The 19,836-nt window shown below is 40.9% G+C and overlaps 1 protein-coding gene across 4 annotated transcripts in view; it reads left to right on the forward strand.

Annotated features, from left to right (window-relative positions):
- UBR2 (ubiquitin protein ligase E3 component n-recognin 2) overlaps window positions 1-19,836 on the forward strand; it is a 122,799-nt gene that overhangs the window by 70,534 nt on the left and 32,429 nt on the right. For 3 of the 4 annotated variants that reach the window (XM_062186129.1, XM_062186130.1, XM_062186128.1), the window contains exons 19-31: window positions 1,538-1,660; window positions 1,801-1,864; window positions 3,290-3,414; window positions 5,781-5,833; window positions 7,914-8,016; window positions 8,702-8,750; window positions 9,159-9,313; window positions 10,827-10,929; window positions 16,076-16,185; window positions 16,276-16,356; window positions 17,047-17,225; window positions 17,484-17,683; window positions 19,675-19,768. In XM_062186129.1, the coding sequence (XP_062042113.1) occupies window positions 1,538-1,660; window positions 1,801-1,864; window positions 3,290-3,414; window positions 5,781-5,833; window positions 7,914-8,016; window positions 8,702-8,750; window positions 9,159-9,313; window positions 10,827-10,929; window positions 16,076-16,185; window positions 16,276-16,356; window positions 17,047-17,225; window positions 17,484-17,683; window positions 19,675-19,768 (1,439 nt within the window). Of the gene's footprint in view, window positions 1-1,537; window positions 1,661-1,800; window positions 1,865-3,289; window positions 3,415-5,780; window positions 5,834-7,913; window positions 8,017-8,701; window positions 8,751-9,158; window positions 9,314-10,008; window positions 10,094-10,826; window positions 10,930-16,075; window positions 16,186-16,275; window positions 16,357-17,046; window positions 17,226-17,483; window positions 17,684-19,674; window positions 19,769-19,836 lie in introns of those variants that run through there. The other variant, XM_062186131.1, reaches the window with a different exon arrangement.

The raw sequence follows: 19,836 nt of genomic DNA on the forward strand, positions 1-19,836 counted from the left end.
TGTTGTTTGTGTTTTTTTTGTTGGGTTTTTTTTTTGTTTGTTTGGTTTGGTTTTTTGTTTTTTTTTTTGACAGGCAGAGTTCGACAGTGAGAGAGAGAGACAAAGGTCTTCCTTTCGCTGGTTCATCCCCCAAGTGGCCACTACGGCCGGCGCGCTGCACTGATCCAAAGCCAGGAGCCAGGTGCTTCCTCCTGGTCTCCTATGCGGTGCAGGGCCCAAGCACTTGGGCCATCCTCCACTGCACTCCTGGGCCACAGCAGAGAGCTGGACTGGAAGAAGAGCAACTGGGACTAGAACCCGGTGTGCCGGCGCCGCAGGCGGAAGATTAGCCTAGTGAGCCGCGACGCCAGCCTGCATATTTGTTTTTTACTCCCAGGATTACCCACCCCTTCCTTTTCCATTCACCAAGCTAACTTACTTTTCTGTGTATCTCAGTGTTTAGTGTCACTTTCTCCAGGAATCTTTACACAGTAGCATTGAAGCATGGCTGTGCATCCCTCTTGTGAGCTCCCTTAGCCTGCTACTACTGATCCCTACCACTGCACTCATACCCTGGATTGCTGACCTCTTTATTTTTCATCCTCCAAGCCCCTCAACCCAAGCGTAGCAGCTGTATCTTGTTTTTTTGTCCCTTTTGCCTGGCACAATACTTGTTACTTTCTAATCCTTCCCATGTTATTGCTGAATGGATTTGGTAATTATCAAAAAATAAAATCAAGAAATGTAAATTTCAAAAAAAGAAAAGTAATTCAAAATAAATTAAAATCTAGGTAGCTTTAGGGTTTATACAAATGGTATTAAAGGAGAACTGGGGGGCCGGCGCCGAGGCACAGTAGATTAATCCTCCGCCTGCAGTGCCAGCATCAGAGCATCAGAACAGGGCCCAGGTGTTTGGGCCCCTGCTACCCACATGGGAGACCCAGATGAAGCTCCTGGCTCCTGGCTTAGACCTGGCCCAATGTTGGCAGTTACAGTCATCTGGGGAGTGAACTAGCAAATGGAAGATAGTGTCTCTCTCTCTCTCTCTCCAGTCATCTGGGGAGTGAACTAGCAAATGGAAGATAGTGTCTCTCTCTCTCTCTCTCTCTCTCTCTCTCTCTCTCTCTTTTTCTCACCCTGTCTCTCTGTAACTCTGACTTTGACTTTCAAAATAAATAAATAAAATCTTTAAAAATTAAAATACCAGAAGCTTAACTGATGTTCAAAAAGTGATCGAAGAACCCTAAAATAAAACTTTGAAACTGAATTAAAAGCATTGAAAGGAAGAGAACTCATAGTCTGTGTTATTTTGATATGTGAGCTTAGGTTTTGTGGGTTTGTTTCTTTGTGTTTTTGTTTTGTTTTACCAGTTTAGAGTCCTGTCCACACTTGTCAGCTGTCAGAATTAGGGACTGAAACTAAATAGGTTTTCATCTTTTATTGGCATTGGTAACCAAGTAAGCTATTTGCTGTTGTGCAAACCCAAATATTTCTCACTAATTATTTAATGGCCCTTTTAACCTTTCTCTTTTCCCTTTGTCTCCAACAAACAAAAAAGACAGGTGTCTCCATGATGGATCCAAATCATTTCCTGATGATAATGCTCAGTCGCTTTGAACTTTATCAGATTTTCAGTACTCCAGACTATGGGAAAAGATTTAGTTCTGAGATCACTCATAAGGTAAGAACATATTTTATGAGACCACAACAGATCACTAAAGAAGTATCTTATATTCTTTCTGGATATGTTGATCATCTGAGTTAATGCAACATGCATATTATTATCTCAGAAATTTATCTGCTCTCTCCCCCATGTTATAGGATGTTGTTCAGCAAAACAATACTCTAATAGAAGAAATGCTATACCTCATTATAATGCTTGTTGGTAAGTTTAGACTGTCTGAGACATTTGTTAATTATGTTTGATTTCATAGTACAAAATAGTTTAAAATTTGTGAACTGTGTTTCTTTTGTTTTGAGAGGCTGTGTACTCAGTTTTAAGGGAAGAGAATTGGAATATCCTTTTTTCCCCCACTGGTTACTATAATGTTGAGACTAACGGTATTGTGGTGCTGTGGAAAAAGGAGAACATACAGTTACTAAAGTAGAACAAGCTGGAATGCTATATATATTTGTGAAAAAAAAAGGGGGGGGGTCAACATTAGCTAGCAAGGAATAGGATATTTAGAAGCTATTAAATGTTACAAGGGCTCTTCAATGATTCTTGGAAAACACATAGGAATAAACTAAACATGGATTTCAAAAAATTTTTGTACCAAAATAGTCTTTTAAATCCTTTTTCCACAAACTTTGTGAAGCCCTTTCATATATTTTAGCTGTGTTTCTCTCCATTTCTCTCCATAGTTTTGTGGTGCAAAATTGTCTGCTTGACCTGGAATATAATAATTCCAAATTATTGGAGACCTATAGGAAATAGATACAGATTTCATTTCTTATTCCCTGTAATTTTAGTTTCAATTTCTCATTCCCTGAAATTAATTTTTTTTTTACAGAGTGGACAGTAGAGGGAGACAGAGAGAAAGGTCTTCCGTTTTGCCATTGGTTCACCGTCCAATGGCCGCCGCGGTAGGCGCACTGCAGCCGGCGCACCGCGCTGTTCCGATGGCAGGAGCCAGGTGCTTATCCTGGTCTCCCATGGGGTGCAGGGCCCAAGCACTTGGGCCATCCTCCACTGCCTTCCCGGGCCACAGCAGAGAGCTGGCCTGGAAGAGGGGCAACCGGGACAGGATCGGTGCCCCGACCGGGACTAGAACCCAGTGTACCGGCACCGCAAGGCGGAGGATTAGCCTGTTAAGCCACGGTGCCAGCCTGAAATTAATATTTTTAGATATCCTTTTATCCCTTGTCTTCTCCCACCACCCCTACTATTTCAGACCCTCTACAGGCCTCAGCGCAGAAGCGTCTGGCTGCTTTCAGGAGGTCACAGCAGTGAGGAAGTTCGGTGCAGGTGGGGGAGGAAAGCTCTCCCTCCTTGCCACTGCCAGGACGAGGGAGTGAGAGTGGTTCCTTGACTTCAGTGACTCCCTTCTCAGCCCTCTGAGCCACCCTTCCAACACAGCAAGCAACGCTGTCTCCACGGCCTAAGGCCTGCACTCATCTGTTGAGACAGAGGCTCAGGAGGATGGTCAGGAGCTGCTCTCTCCCTCTGTTGTTGCAAGATCAGTCATTGCTTTCCCATTGTGTGGAGAGACTTAGAGAACTCTATCATGCTGCCTGGGGTTTACGTGTACCATGTAAATATTGTGATTCTCTTAATATGTGTGTGTTTATACTTCTTTATGTTTAACAGGAGAGAGATTCAGTCCTGGAGTTGGACAGGTAGATGCTACAGATGAAATTAAGCGAGAGATTATCCATCAGTTGAGCATCAAACCCATGGCTCATAGTGAATTGGTGAAGTCTCTCCCTGAAGATGTAAGTGCCTACATTTATAAAAAACTTAAAGAAATCCTTCCCTATCTATCACATATCTAGATTTACTTCCGAGTACCTTTCTCACAGTTGTAAAAATGATGGTTCTAAGATGTATGTAACTCCAGTAACTTATTTTAATTAGAAAAGAGAAGACTAAACATTAGCAGTCGAAAGCAGAATTGGAATAGAATCTTCTGTGATAAAGCCTTGAAAAAAAAGGCGCTGAAAATAAAGTAAGCCTTAGAGCTGGATTTTTGTATTCATTATAAAGGAAGAGGCATTACAGGGTCTTTCGTACAAACTTACCATGGGGATAGATAGCCCTTTATAACCTACTATATTGAGGAAGGTAAGAAATACCTGTTCACCTATGTTAAGTAATTTTCATGAAGTTTTTCCTTCCCAAGCATCCAAAGACTCCTTAATAATGAACCATTATCTCATTTTAGTGAATGTAAAATAAAAGTCACAAGAACTTTCATGAATTGCAGCTATTTTTCCTCCCAGGCCCCTAAGTGCATCAATCACCTCTTTTTTCAGCCATGATTCTTTGCAGAAATTTAATACTTATAGTTGATAAAGGATTTTATCTTCATTAAAGCTTTTCAAAACATTCTCCCAAATTTTGAAACACGTATCAAAATCTTTAGACCGTGTGGCCAGTGTTGTGGCACAGTACCCTCAATGCTGATATCTCATGTGAGTGCCAGTTTGAGTCCCAGCTGCTCTACTTCCAATCCAGCTCCTTGATAATGCACCTAGGAAAGCAGCACAAGATGGCTCAGAGTGCTTGGGCCCCTGCTACCCGTCTGGGAGACCCAGATGGAACTTTGGGATCTGGTTTGCAGCCATTTGGGGAGTGAAGCAGCAAATAGACAATCTCTCTTTCCCTCATTCTCTGTCACTCTGCCTTTCAGATAAATATTAAAAAAAAAAAAGCACTTTGAACCTTAGCATTTGTTCTTCTGGAATGTTAATGTGCCTTGTCCTTGTTGCATAGTAATACTTTAATTTTTTTACTTGTTCTAAAAACAAATACCTGGCCGGCACTGCGGCTCAATAGGCTAATCCTCCGCCTGCGGCACCGGCACACCGGGTTCTAGTCCGGGCGCCGGATTCTGTCCCAGTTGCTCCTCTTCCAGTCCAGCTCTCTGCTGTGGCCTGGGAGTAAAGTGGAGGATGGCCCAGGTCCTTGGGCCCTGCACCCGCATGGGAGACCAGGAGGAAGCACCTAGCTCCTGGCTTCAGATCAGCGCAGCGCGCCGGCCATAGTGGCCACGTGGGAGGTGAACCAATGGAAAAAGGAAGACCTTTCTCTCTGTCTCTCTCTCTCTCACTGTCTAACTCTGCCTGTCAAAAAAAAACACAGAAATAGAAAATAGAAAACATAGTAGGAATAAGCACATCACCAGCTTCAACAGGTGGTAAATCTTGTCTCATCTATATTCCCGATGACTAACCTCTACATCTCACTGAATTGTTTTGTCAAAAATCTTAGATTTACCATCTGATCTTGAACTAAGACTGTATGTATCTAAACCAGTGATTCTCAACTAGGGGTGCTTTTGTCCCTTAGAGGACATTTGGCAACATCACTACTCGGGACAGGCTGTGGGTGCTACTGGTATCTAGTGGGCAGAGGCCAGGGAACCTGCAAATGCCCAGGACAACCCCTCACAGCAAACATAGTATCAAGGTCAGTAGTGCTGAGATTGAGAAATTCTGATCTGGAAGATAAGGACTTCTGAAAAACCCATCGGTCTGTATTACCATTAGCAACTTTAAAAAGCAATAAATAATAATTTACTAATGTCACTAAATATCTAGTACTTTTTAAGGAAGGAAATGAATCTTGAGTTAGATGAAGAAGCAATGTATAATTAAACCTAGACTTTAAGAAAGAATCAAATTCAGAACAGCATTTTTAAAGTGGCATGTGCCTAAAGTGGTGGCAACTGTAAAGAAGTTCTGTTACTTGTTACCATGAGTAGGATGTCATTTGGGAAGTGTTTTTTTATTGAAAATAGATAAGAAATTAGTGTAACTTTACAAAATATTACAAATATTTTACATAAAATATTTTTATGTTTTGTATACTTTATGTTCTCTTTTAATTCCTTTTGAAAACGTTTTGATTCCATATGGTAGTTGCTTTTCAAAAAAATTATATCGATTTAAATGAATGTCTTCTTAACAAGTAAGTGTACCTAATTGCATATTACTCATTATACTTTCTGTGGAATCTACAACTGTAATAATGAAAACATCCACCTCATAGGATTGCTGGGAGGGTTCAATGCACAGTGCCCAGAATGCTAGCACTTGTTACTATTAACTTGAAGCACATGTGTTTCCTGTACTTTCAGGAGAACAAGGAAACTGGCATGGAGGGTGTAATCGAAGCAGTTGCCCATTTCAAGTGAGTTTACTTCCTATTACTTCATCCTCTGTCTTGTTTAGTTTTTAATTACACTCATCTTTGTTAGAACGTTCCCTTTGGCGGAACTGAGAGTGAAGTTGTTGCTTTCAGAGTATGAACAAACATTTTCAAGTTGTAGTTCCGAATTCGATTGCTCACTGACGTTCACTTTATGGTCTACCCCTGCACTCAGCAGATGAAAAAAAGCATTGTGAGAGTTTTCATAGCACTCAAAACAGCTGTTCATAGCTGATGGTTCCAAGTAATAGAAGTTAACCTAAGCAATGATCTAATGCATTGCAGGTTCTTAAAATTACTCTCTTTGTTTCCATGTGAACGTGCCACCTAAGTGGGGGGTGGCTTCTGCCTGTTCTGGGGTCCTGTGTGATTCCCCAGTCAATAAGCTTTCCCCAGAAGCTGTTGAGGCATTTTCTCAGTACTGCTTTTTTCCTTAGTCCCCACCTCAGTGGCTGTATCTTTATCTTTGCTGATTATGAAGACAATCTGTACTTTTAGAGAAAAGCACAGAAAGATGTGAAGTAAAAAAGAAATCACCCACAGTCCAGCCACTCAGGTGCCTTCTGTTGTACTTCGATGTGTGTCTCTCTGAACTTTTTTTGCTAAACTTGTAAGTGCTTGTATCGACCTGTGTATAAGGGGCTAGGAAGATACATACTTGAACAAAAATGGGTTCATTTTATATTTACTGTTCTGTAACATTTTTAAATTAAATGTAATGAGCTTTTTCTTTATGTTCGTATCTTTGGGGGATTTATTTATTTTTACTTAAAACTTGCCTTATCAGTACATAATGGCCCACTTCATTCCTTGCTTCAGTTCTTTGCAGTCCAGTACTGTACTGCAATATACTTAACCTCTTCCCTAGTGGTGAATATTTGACCTCCAGATTTTCTCTACTGTAAACTAGGGTTGAACAGCATGGTGCATATATCACTGACACGTGTTTCTTTCCTTCTATCCTTCCTCTCTTTCTTTTTTGAGAGGCAGAGGCAGACAGACAGAGCACCTATCTGTGGTTCACTCCACTCAATCTACAGTGGCCATGGCAGGACTGGGTTAAAACTCAGAGCCAAAAACTCAGTCAGGGTCTCACACATGGGTGGCAGGGGACCCAGTACTTGAGCCTTCACCACCGCTTCCCAGGGTCTGCATTGCTAGGAAGCTAGAATCAGACCCAGGCACCCTGATACGGAATGTGTCTCAACCAGGGTCAAACTCGCACCCCCACTTCAATATTTTCAAATGTGGAAGTATTTCTTGGATAGATCAAAAGGAAGGCATTTTAATACACCCAAATTACCTTCCAAAAAATATCAGCAATTTACATTTCCACTTGGGGGAGTGTATGAGAGTACCCTATAGCTTTGCCAACACTCTGATATGTACAGTCTTAGTTTCCACACATTATATGAGTGGAAAATGTTACCCTGTTTTAATTTGTATTACTTTAACTACCAGTGAACTTGAATGTTTTCTCTTACTTTTTTAGCCATTTATATTCATTCATCCTTTCATGCATTTTTCTTTGTGGTTATCCCTGTCTTACTGTGTCATGTGTGCTTTTTTTGTATATTAGAGATATTCTTATTTTAGTAAATATATTGCAGGTACTTTCTTCTTGTCTGGTTCTTAGCTCTGTGATTTTTTTTTCACAAAAATGTTTTGAAAAATCTTTCCTATTTGACTTCTGGGTTTTGTAATTTGTTTAGGAAAATTCTCTAAACCCCAATATTGTACCTGCTTTTTGCAGTCAATAGAAGTCATCACAAGTATCTTTACATGTCAAAATACAGAATAGTGTTTGATTGTTTATATTGTTGCCGTATCTGTGTCCATCACATTCAGTTGTCCAGTTAGAATAAATTCAAAGTAGATGTGCTGGATAAAATACATGCACACAAAGCTTGGTTTTAGATTGCCAAATTCACTCACAGAACATGAGTTTCAGCTTCATGCCCACAGGCAATATGCGAGAGTTCTTTCTTATGCTAGTATCTAAAACTGTCTCATGAATTAGTATTTGACCAGTAATTATAGTCTAAGGGCCTTTCTTTCCTAGGAAACCTGGATTAACAGGACGAGGCATGTACGAACTGAAACCAGAATGTGCCAAAGAGTTCAATTTGTATTTCTATCACTTTTCAAGGGCAGAGCAGTCCAAGGTAATTGTGGAAATTAAAAGTACGGCAGGGAAAAGTTTTATGGCTTTTCAGATTGAAGAAGGATACATTTTCATTGTAGGAAGCTTGGAAAATATTTTAAAAGGTAGAGTATGAATAGAATACCACCACCTGAAATGTTGGGTCAACTGCCCCCTCCCAGTGTTTTGTATATAATTACATACATACACATGTAATTTTATTTTATTGGCTTTTGAGGATAAATTTTCAACCTCGTAATCCACTTTATATACACACTTCAGAATTAGTACCAATTAACATGCTTTTTCCATAGAGATTTAGATAGTTTTCCAAATCATTCTTGGGTAGTTAAATTTTGCCTTGTATCAGTCTTCACTAAAAACACGTTTCCCATAAATAACATTAAACAGAATTTAAACATGAAGGTTTTGTTTTTGAAACATATAGAACCAGCTCAGACCTTACAAATTTTTTGGTTTTGGTTTGTGCATATTTCCTTTGTATTTTAAAGCAACAAAGAATTCATTTTGAGATTCTTTTAATGGGAAAAAATTAACCTTGATATATCAGAATTGGGAGGGGAGGCTATAACACTGAGAATCAAAATCAGAAGATAATACAGCCACGAGGACTTAGGTCACTGATTTTGGATACTAAGTTGCTTTGCATTGCTAACTCCCTGCCCAAATTACTTTCTTTTTATCAGGCAGAAGAAGCTCAGCGGAAATTGAAAAGACAAAATAGAGAAGATACAGGTACTTTTATTTTTGCTTTCCACAAAATTCACTTGTTTGACATTGTTGTCTATTACCTATGATGACTGTCCTTGGTAGAATGAAAGATTTAAATAATAAGCTTTCCAAGTGAACATTCAAAGGAATAATGAGTATGTTAATGTAGAAATAGTCTGTACTGAGTCACCTCTGGGTTAATGGTTTCTCTCAGATCTGAAGACATTTTTAGGGGAAAGAAAGGCTTTCCTTCTACTGCTGCTATTTAGGTAGCTCTTCTGCTGCATCCTGCTGGACTGAGACTATAAAATATGGCTTCAGATGCATATTAATGAGCATTCTTTGAGTGAAGACCATCAAAAAGTGTCTAACAAAAAGGCGGTCTTTTTCAGCACATTCTACAAAAGCAACCAATAACAACTTTATTTGCAGCACTTCCCCCTCCAGTTTTGCCTCCGTTCTGCCCTTTGTTTGCAAGTCTGGTTAACATTTTGCAGTCAGATGTCCTGTTGTGCATCATGAGAACAATCCTGCAGTGGGCTGTGGAACATAATGGATATGCCTGGTCAGAATCCATGCTGCAAAGGGTAGGTTTGAAGACATGCCTTTGGATTTTAGTGTGTTTTCAGTAAAAGCTAAAATACTCTTGTCAGTATCTATACACAGAAAAATTAGAAGAAAAATGTATTGTTTGAAATTAGGTATATCATTACTGCTTTTTTGTCTGACAATGAAAATGAGTATCGGACAGATTTTTTTTAACACCATATGTTTGTGATTATCTTGGTTCCATTGACTAATCTGTCTCTCTCAGAATGGCCCTCATCTTTGTACATTAAGTACTGTGGTATTGGATAATTTTTTTTATCCTTCACATATGTTTCTCGATTAATTCTCTCAAAAAAATTTAAAAAACTAGAGTACATAAATATCCATACTTTGCAATTAGAGAAATTAAGACTTGGAGACTTATGGTCCTACAGCTAGCTAATCAGTGCCAAATTGAGTAGCTTGTTTGTATTTTACCTTATAGGTTTAATGTTAAGTCATTCTTACATTATCTCATTGAATTTACACAGCATTCCTATGAACAGATACAACTTTTTCCATCATATAGGTGAGAAAGCCAAGTTTCAGTGAGGCTCAGTTAACTTCCTATGTTAAGTAATAAGTGACATCATAACAATGATTAATCTACTGCCCACTCTGTGCTGGGCACTTCACGTACAGTACTTGTGATCCTCAGAACTCTGGAGGGAAGCTGTTTTTTTCTATGTTATAGATGATGACATAGGCTCAGAGGGGTTCCCTGAGGGAATATAGCTTGAAAGCAGGAGAGCCAGGATTCAGATGAAGGCAAGCCGTCCTCCAAAGCTTACCATTCTTTGGATTGTCTCAGCAGGCGCAACTGTCGCATTGGCTAAGGTGTGTGTACACTTGCACCCCCCCTCCCACTTATAACCTTATGTTTTAAATGTAAGAGCATGGAATTGTGGTGCACTAGAGACTGTCAGTGTATGTGAGCGAAAGATGTGTGGGGAATGATGGAGAAGAAAGGAAGGAACAGTACTTAACTTACGTACACATTAGCTTTAGTCATTCAGGCTGGCTGGTGTTTCCCAGTTTCTGACAGCCACAGTTGCCCCCATGGAAAGAAAGATACAGGCACACCACACAAGTATGTCCTTCAAAAATTAGGGAGTAAGATAAGAGAAGTGAGCATGCAAGTAGATTCAAGATAGTTAAGATACTTTCTTAGAAGTTGAGTAAGGAATTTTAAGACTAAGGTGTAGGGATGGACTAAAACTGCAAAGCACACCACAGATGAGTTGCTAGTCACATCGGAGGTAGTTTTAGCTTACCCAAAGAAATTAAAGTGGAAGACCCTTCCTCTTTAAATTAGAAAATTTTGTTTTCCTTGCCGAAAATCCTTTATTAGAAATGAACATCAGTGTGTGAATTTATTAAAATCAGTACTTTAAATTATTTTTGGTTGCATTTAGTCTTTCATAGTTTAATTTTTTAAATAGTAAATAAATTACTTTATTTCTTATAAAATATGTACTTTTTTACTAAAAATTATAAAACATTTTATTTGAGGTGTTACATTTAATTGGAATGGCACTACAAGAAGAAAAGCAGCATTTAGAAAATGCCATGGAAGAGCATGTAGTAACATTTACCTTCACCCAGAAGATTTCAAGTATGTATATGCTTTTTACTAAACCTAACTCAAGATATAAGTGATTTCAGATAATCCATTGAGAACCTTTTTTATTTGATCATATTGGTTCTAAGTGGATAATAGTGAAGTCAGATATTTGAGGCCATATGTATTAATCTGTGTATGAAAGGTACTATATTAATCCTGATATATTTATATAAAAGTACTTAGGGCTATACTAATTAAAATACATAAACTTTTGTAGTTTTTTTTTTTTTTTTTTTTTGAGAGACAGAGAATGCCCATCTACTGGTTCACTCCCCAAATACCCAGGACCTAGAAACTCAATCCACATGGTGGTGGCGAACCAACTACCTGCTTCCTCTCAGAGTGCAAATGAATAGAAAGCTGGAATCAGGAGCAGACAGAGCCAGAATTCAAAACTAGGAACTCTGATATGGGATGTGGGGTCCTAGTCAGTATCTTAACCACTGTGGCAAAGGCTTATCCTGTAGTATATAGAATGTGCCAGAAAAAATCAAGAAATCATGAGGAGTTCTTAGTTTTTAATGGGAATAACACATACATACAATTAAATTCTTTTTTTTTTTTTTTTTTTTTTTTTTTTTTTTTTTTTTTGACAGCAGAGTGGACAGTGAGAGAGAGACAGAGAGAAAGGTCTTCCTTTTTGCCGTTGGTTCACCCTCCAATGGCCGCCGCGGCCAGCGCACTGCGACCGACGCACCACGCTGATCCCAAGGCAGGAGCCAGGTGCTTATCCTGGTCTCCTATGGGGTGCAGGGCCCAAGCACTTGGGCCATCCTCCCCTGCACTCCAGGGTCATAGCAGAGAGCTGGCCTGGAAGAGGGGCAACCGGGAGAGAATCCAGTACCCCGACTGGGACTAGAACCCCGTGTGCCGGCGCTGCAAGGCGGAGGATTAGCCTGCTGAGCCATGGCGCCGGCCACAATTAAATTCTACAATATCCTTTTTTTTTTTTTATTTGAAAGATAGAGTTACATAGAGAGAGCGAGCCAGCGGCCGGCACCATGGCTCACTTGGTTAGTCCTCCACCTGCGGTGCCAGCATCCCATATGGGCACCGGTTCTAGTCCCGGTTGCTCCACTTCCAGTCCAGCTCTCTGCAGCGGCCCAGGAGGGCAGTGGAGGATGGCCCAGGTGCTTGGGCCCCTGCACCTGCATGGGAGACCAGGAACAAGCATCTGTCTCCTGGCTTCGGATCGGTGCAGCGCTGGCTGTAGCGGCCATTTGGGGAGTGAACCAATGGGAAGGAAGACCTTTCTCTCTGTCTCTCACTGTCTATAACTCTGCCTCTCCAAAAAAAAAAAAGAGAGAGAGCCAGAGAGAAGAGAAAAGACTTCCATGCGCTGCTTCACTCCCCAAATGGCCGCAACACCTAGAGCTGTGCCGATCTGAAGCCAGGAGCCAGGAGCTTCTTCCAGGTCTCCTATGAGGGTGAAAGGACCCAAGCACTTGGGCCATCTTCTACTGCTTTCCCAGGCCACAGCAGAGAGCTGGATTGGAAATGGAGCATCCAGGACTCAAACCAGTGCCCATATGGGATGCCGGCACCACAGGTGGCGGCTTTACCCACTTTGCCATAGCATGGGTCCCTACAATATACTTTTAAAACAAAAAGTATACCATCAGAATTTCATTTTTAAATTTTTGCTATTATCTTATGAAAATAAAATTCTGCAGTATTAAAAACAAGAAGAGGTTCAACATTTGGCCTAGTGCTTAACACACCGCTTAGAAGGCCCATATCTCATATCAGAGTGCCTGGGTTCAAGTCCTAGCTCCACTCCTGATTCCAGCTTCCTGAGAGACAGCAGATGATGGCTCCAGGGATTAAGTCCTGGTCTCCTATGGGGTGCAGGGCCCAAGCACTTGGGCCATCCTCCCCTGCACTCCCGGGCCACAGCAGAGAGCTGGCCTGGAAGAGGGGCAACCGGGAGAGAATCCAGCACCCAGACCGGGACTAGAACCCGGTGTGCCGGCGCCGCAAGGCGGAGGATTAGCCTGCTGAGCCATTGCGCCGGCCACAGTTAAATTCTACAATATCTTTTTTTTTTTTTTTTTTTTTTTTTTTTTTTTTTTTTTTTGAAAGATAGAGTTACACAGAGAGAGCGAGCCAGCGGCCGGTGCCGTGGAGCCCATGTGAGAGAACTGAATTTAATTCCTGGCTCTTGTCTTTGATCTGGCCCAACCCTGACTGCTAAAGGCATTTGAGGAGTGGAGCATTTGTCTTTCTGACTCTAAAAATATGTTTTTAATCAGTCATAGGGGATTAGAATATCATTTTATACAAAGTAAAGCTTTACGTAGAAGGCCTGGGAGGGGCCCAGCACTGTGGCATAGTAGGCCAAGCCTCTGCCTGTGGTGCCAGCATCCCATCTGGGTGCCCGTTCATGTCCTGGCTGCTGCACTTCTGATCCAGCTCCCTGCTAATGCCTGAGAAAGCAGTAGAAGATGGCCCAAGTCCTTGGGCCCCTCCACCCCCATGGGAGACCCGGAAGAAGCTCCTGGCTCCTGGCTTTGGATTGGCCCAGCTCCGGCCTTTGCAGCCATTTGGGGAGTAAACCAGCAGATGGAAACCTTTTTCTCTGTCTGTAACTCTACCTTTCAAAATAAATAAATAAAATCTTAAAAAAATAAAGAAAAAAGAAGACCAGGGGAATGCTTTAAAAGTTTCAAACATCATATGGAAAGTTGAAAGAGTTGTACAATATACTTTTCTCTGATGGGAGACGAGAACTTCCACTTTGCTTATGGCCTTGTCTAAAAACTGTCACAAAAGGCTTCCATCGCTGTAGCAGCTCATGGCAAGAGCCTCGGGTCATCACTGAGATCATAAATAGGAGTGTTAGGGGCCGGTGCCATGGCTCACTTGACTAATCCTCCGCCTGCAGTGCCGGCATCCCATATGGACACCAGGTTCTAGTCCCGATTGCTCCTCTTCCAGTCCAGCTCTTTGCTGTGACCTGGGAAGGCAGTGCAGGATGGCCCAAGTGCTTGGGCACCTGCACCCGCGTGGGAGACCAGAAGGAGGCACCTGGCTCCTGGCTTCAGATCAGCATAGCTCCAGCTGTAGCGGCCATTTGAGGGGTGAACCAATGGAGGGAAGACCTTTGTCTCTGTCTCTCTATCTCACTGTCTAACTCTGTCAAATAAATAAAAATAAAATAAAAAAATAAGAGTGTTAATTATTAAATTAACAACAGAAGTCACTGTGCATTTACTCCCCATGTAGGACCTCTGTCCTTATTACTGAGTTGTACTATGAGAATTAACTGCAAAACTTGTTTTCAAACAGTACTTTTTACATTATGTGTGTGTATGTGTGCAAACTGTTGAAATCTTTACTTAGTATAGAGTTAGTCTTCTGTATATAAAGTTAATTTAAAAATGAACTTGAAGAATGGTATGCGAGAGGGAGTAGGAGGTAGGACAGGAGTGGCAGAGAGAGGATGGATATGGGGGAAAAATCATTGTATTCCTAAAGTTGTACCTATGAAAAGTGTATTCATTAAATAAAAGGTTTAAAAAAAAAGTTGTACAATAAATATCCATATACCTGCTATCCAAGATTTAAGAGTATTTTGCAGCCTTCACACACTCTTTTGAACTGTTGTTATAGACATCCTTTAAGAAGTGAAGTACTATTAATTTTCAGAATAAGCAGTTGGGCTAATGGTTACCTGAAATGGTGGCAACTTTGGATCTTTTTGTTGTTGTTCAGGGTTTAAATTTTTTTTAATTGTTCAGTGCTTTGTAGTCAACTATCATTATTTCTTTTGATGCTCAGATTATGCCAGTTTTGATCAGTGGAATCCATTCATTGGCTTCTGAACTGAGTCTTTTCTCCCAGCCTCGTTAGTATTGAACGGCACCTTGCATTCTGGCGCTACAGGTGCCCAGCTTCATCCCTGCACCAAAGCTGCAAGCAGCCATTTGCTGAGGTGTTTTTACATGGATTGATGTGTTGTAATAGGAGTTTGTGGATCCCTGGAGTGACGTGGATTATTTCTCTAACTGTTCACTGCCACTGCTTCTATGTAATGATGACTGAGGGAATAGTAGGTTGTAGAATGGGGAGGAAGTAGTCCCATTGCTGCTAGATTTCTGATTTCCCTTTTTGCCCTCATCCTATGTAAGTGGGAGTCAGATGGAAAACTGCCTTCCCCCACTGAAGACTCTTTCTCTGGTTCCCATCTTCCCGTACTCCTTTGTCCACCAGGATTCTCCCTGGGGATGTGTCTTTTGTGCCTTCTTTCTCACATTTTCACTTAAGGATAGTCACATAGAAAATTTCCTAATTGCATTCACTCATCACTGTCAGGTTCTCATTTTCTCAGTCATTTTCTCTGTGTGTTACTGACTTCTCTTTCAGTATTTTATGGTTAAGACACACTATGTATATTTTTTCAAAGAAACTTCTCTCTTATCAAGAGTCACATCCCCGACACGTACCTTAGAACTTTAGATTTGGGAAAATATTGACAATCACATAATTCAGTCCCTTGCCCCACTTTACAAAGAGGAACATTTTGTAAGAATGGCAGCACTTTAATCAAGAACATTAAAATTGGATGTTTCTGACTGTAAGCTGAATTGGTTCATATTGAATTACATGTAATTTTGAGAACATGGAGTTGACTTTTTATATCCAAAAAAGATACAATAAATTCTTGGGAAAATTTATTTTGAATCTAGTTTTTGTTAAAAAGCTCAAAACAAATAGATCTATTTAATTTATATGTGCACCCCCATAATCTTAATTCCTTTACTTACTTAGCTAGGTGGGTTTTTTTGGGGTTTGGGTTGTTTTTTGTTTGTTTTTTAACTGAAACCATGTTTGTGAAGAGACCAGACTTTCAAATTTTAAAGCTATCTCTATTTAATTTTTCTAGAGGCTATGTTAAAATAATCATTTGGTATAAGAAGTTGATTTTGAATACTTAAAGAATTCTAGTTGTTAATGACTTCTTTGTAAAATATAAACATGTCACATTCTGCAGAAGCATTAAAGATCTCTAGCAAGTAGAGCTATAATAAAATGTCGGGCTACCGATGTTCTCAGCGACTGCATTTACCTTCTTGTGCAGAGGAGCAAGCACCATGAAGTGTTAGCTGTTGTTGTACCTTTTATTTTTCTGACTTAGAACCTGGTGAAGCACCAAACAACTCTCCTAGCATCTTGGCCATGCTGGAAACACTGCAAAATGCACCCTACCTAGAAGTCCATAAAGACATGATTAGGTGGATATTAAAGGTAAGATGCTCTGCATCACTCTGCTTTTTGTGAAAAACATTAGGCATTTGTTATTTGTATTTTGTGATAATGTTTCACTTTTCGCCATAGACTTTTAATGCTATTAAGAAGATCAGGGAGAGTTCTTCCACCAGTCCTGTGGCTGAGACAGAGGGAACCATAATGGAAGAGGTATGAGAAATAAAGTGTGATACTGGGAAACTGTAGAAAGTTTACTGTGAGGGGCTGGCGCCATGGCTCACTAGGTTAATCCTCCACCTGTGGCACCGGCATCCTCTATGGGCACCAGTTCTAGTCCCGGTTGCTCCTCCTCCAGTCCAGCTCTCTGCTGTGGCCCGGGAGGGCAGTGGAGGATGGCCCAAGTGCTTGGGCCCTGCACCCACATGGGAGACCAGGAGGAAGCACCTGGCTCCTGGCTTCGGATCAGCGCAGTGCACCGGCCTTAGTGGCCATTTGGGGGGTGAACCAATGGAAGGAAGACCTTTCTCTCTGTCTCTCCCTCTCTCTCTCACTGTCTGTAACTCTACCTCTCAAATAAATAAATAAAATCTTTAAAAAAAAAAAAGAAAAGAAAGTTTACTGTGAACAAAAGTAAACCTACCTCTAATAAGTTGGTAGTTGGTATTATTCACAAACATTTAAATGCCAAGAAATGTGCTACTCTTTATCCTTATTTGTTGTAATAACTTATTTGGTCTGCTTTTTTTTAAAACAGGTTAGATTAATTAAGTGTTTTCTCTTATTTAAATAGATGAGATTGTAGAATAATTTTTAATTAATATTTATAATAAATATATTTCTGCTTTAGAAAAAAATGCCCATAGCATTGAGAAGTTCTAATTTAATGAAGTATAATTTCAGAGTTCAAGAGACAAAGACAAAGCAGAAAGGAAGAGAAAAGCTGAGATTGCTAGACTGCGTCGAGAGAAGATCATGGCCCAGATGTCTGAGATGCAGCGGCATTTCATTGACGAGAACAAAGAGCTCTTTCAGCAGACGTTAGAACTGGATGCCTCTTCCTCTGCTGTTCTTGATAATGGGTAAAAAAAAAAAAAAAAAAAAAAAAGATATTAAAATCTCTTAATCAGTAATTCTCAACTGTAAATACACTCCCTTGTAAATACACTTTTGCTCCTAAAGTAATTTAATAGAACTGGCAGGTATATTTTGTGGCCTCTGGCAAGAAGAATTAACCTTTTAAAAATCAGAATCATGTATTAACTATGTACACAACAGACTCTATTTTTTGGTTACATAGAAACTTCTTAGGCTCATTAATTTCATAACCTTTTTTGCAGCCCTGTGGTTTCAGATAAGACACTTATAGCATTGGGGCCTGCAAAAACTCAGATCTCTGAACAAAGACAGTTTGTTACCTGTATATTGTGTCAAGAGGAGCAAGAAGTTAAAGTGGAAGACAGTGCAATGGTCTTGGCAGCATTTGTTCAAAGATCAACCGTATTGTCAAAAAACAGAAATAAATTCATTCAGGATCCAGGTAAGTTATGGCTAAATCTTCATCCTCCCTGTTAGTAATGACTGTTGGTTAGTGTAGTTGGAATTAGAGATTTTGTTAGTCTAATAATGCCTCCATAGGCATGGTGGCATCTTTGGCGAGTAACGTAGGCAGGAATTCCCCATCTGACTCCAGAAGGTTAAATAGCATGTCTGACACAGCCTGAGAAGGAACAGGGATCCAGTGAAAAGCTCTTTTAACCAGTAGTCTTTCCATCCTTCAGCATACTTGTAAAGTCCTGACAACTGGTTGGCACACTAAAACAGCAGTAATATCTTGTCTCATAGATAGAGCCAGAGTGGAATGTCCTGAGAACAGTGATTTGAGTTCCCTGTGTGAGAAGCAGTGTCATAGAATTTCTAAGATTATATTAATTTATGTAGAGAATTGAAAAAATTTCTCAAACAAGTCAGGAGTTGTTTGTCTCCAGTTTTCATCTCCTATGAGTATACAAACTAGCACCAGATGGAAGACTGAGTCACTTTCTTTTCCCTGTCTGGGCTGGTATGGGCTTAGGTACTCTGTGGTCACTCTGGCTGTGGTGCAGTGAGGTGGTTGTTCTCTGCCCGAATGTCTTTACACTGACCCTTCTAGGAGATACTCATAAATGACTAAACATCTGTTTTGTTATTATCACAGGTCATTGTGACCAAGCAAGACTATCCCTCTTACCTTGGTCTCAGGGCATCAGGGCATAATGGAGGGAATTGGACTGTCCCAATGCCCTGAGTATGAAACGTTTAAAAAATTGGATATAGGCCGGCGCCATGGCTTAACAGGCTAATCCTCCGCCTTGCGGCGCCGGCACACCGGGTTCTAGTCCCGGTTGGGGCACCGGATTCTATCCCGGTTGCCCCTCTTCCAGGCCAGTTCTCTGCTATGGCCCGGGAGTGCAGTGGAGGATGGCCCAAGTGCTTGGGCCCTGCACCCGCATGGGAGACTGAGAGAAGCACTAGCTCCTGGCTTCAGATCAGCGCGGTGCGCCGGCCGCGGCGGCCATTGGAGGGTGAACCAACGGCAAAAAGGAAGACCTTTCTCTCTGTCTCTCTCACTATCCGCTCTGCCTGTCAAAAAAAAAAAAAAAAAAAAATTGGATATAGCTAAAAACCGAGTTGCAGTGTTAGTTTCCAATTCAGAGATGTTTAGTTACTGTTCTTTTATATATATATATATATATATATTTAAAGATTTACTTATTTATTTGAAAAGCAGAGTTACATAGGGGCAGAGGCAGAGAGAGAGGTCTTCTATCATCTGGTTCACTCCCCAAATGGCCACAATGGCCGGAGCTAGACCAGTCTGAAGCCAGGAGCCAGAAGCTTCTTCCATGTCTCCCACGTGGATGCAAGGGCCCAAGCACTTGGACCATCTTCTACTGCTTTCCCAGGCCATAGCAGAGAGCTGGATCAGAAGTGGAGTAGGGGCCGGCAATGTGGCACAGCGGGTTAAAGCCCTGGCCTGAAGCACCGGCATCTCATATGGGCGCCGGTTCTAGTCCTGGCTGCTCCTCTTCCGATCCAGCTCTCTGCTATGGCCTGGGATAGCAGTAGAAGATGGCCCAAGTCCTTGGGCCCCTGCATCCTCACAGTGACCCGGAAGAAGCTCATGGCTCCTGGCTTCAGATTGGCACAGCTCCAGCCGTGTGACCATCTGGGGAGTGAACCAGCAGATGGAAGACCTCTCTCTCTGTCTCTACCTCTCTCTGTAACTATGTCTTTCAAATAAATAAAATAAAAAATGAAGTGGAGCAGCCAGGACTCAACCTGGTGCCTTTATGGGATGCTGGTGCTGCAGGCGGTGGCTTTACCCACTATGCCACAGCACCGACCCTTGTTACTACGTTCAGGATGATAAAAATCTCAGTTTGAGTTTACAAGTTCTTGTCAAGAATCTCACAATAAGTTACACACTTATTATAGGAAAATTAAATACTTGTTTGTTTTGTATTGTTTTTTATTTGTTTTACAATGCAGAAAAATATGATCCATTATTCATGCACCCCGACCTGTCTTGTGGAACGCACACTGGCAGCTGTGGGCACGTTATGCATGCTCATTGTTGGCAAAGGTAATTTATATTCTTAATATTAGTCGAGAGAAGCTTACCTGAACTCAAAATTGAATTTTTAAATAAAG

Source organism: Lepus europaeus, chromosome 3 (genome assembly GCF_033115175.1).
Source record: "Lepus europaeus isolate LE1 chromosome 3, mLepTim1.pri, whole genome shotgun sequence".
NCBI classification, from domain to species: domain Eukaryota; kingdom Metazoa; phylum Chordata; class Mammalia; order Lagomorpha; family Leporidae; genus Lepus; species Lepus europaeus.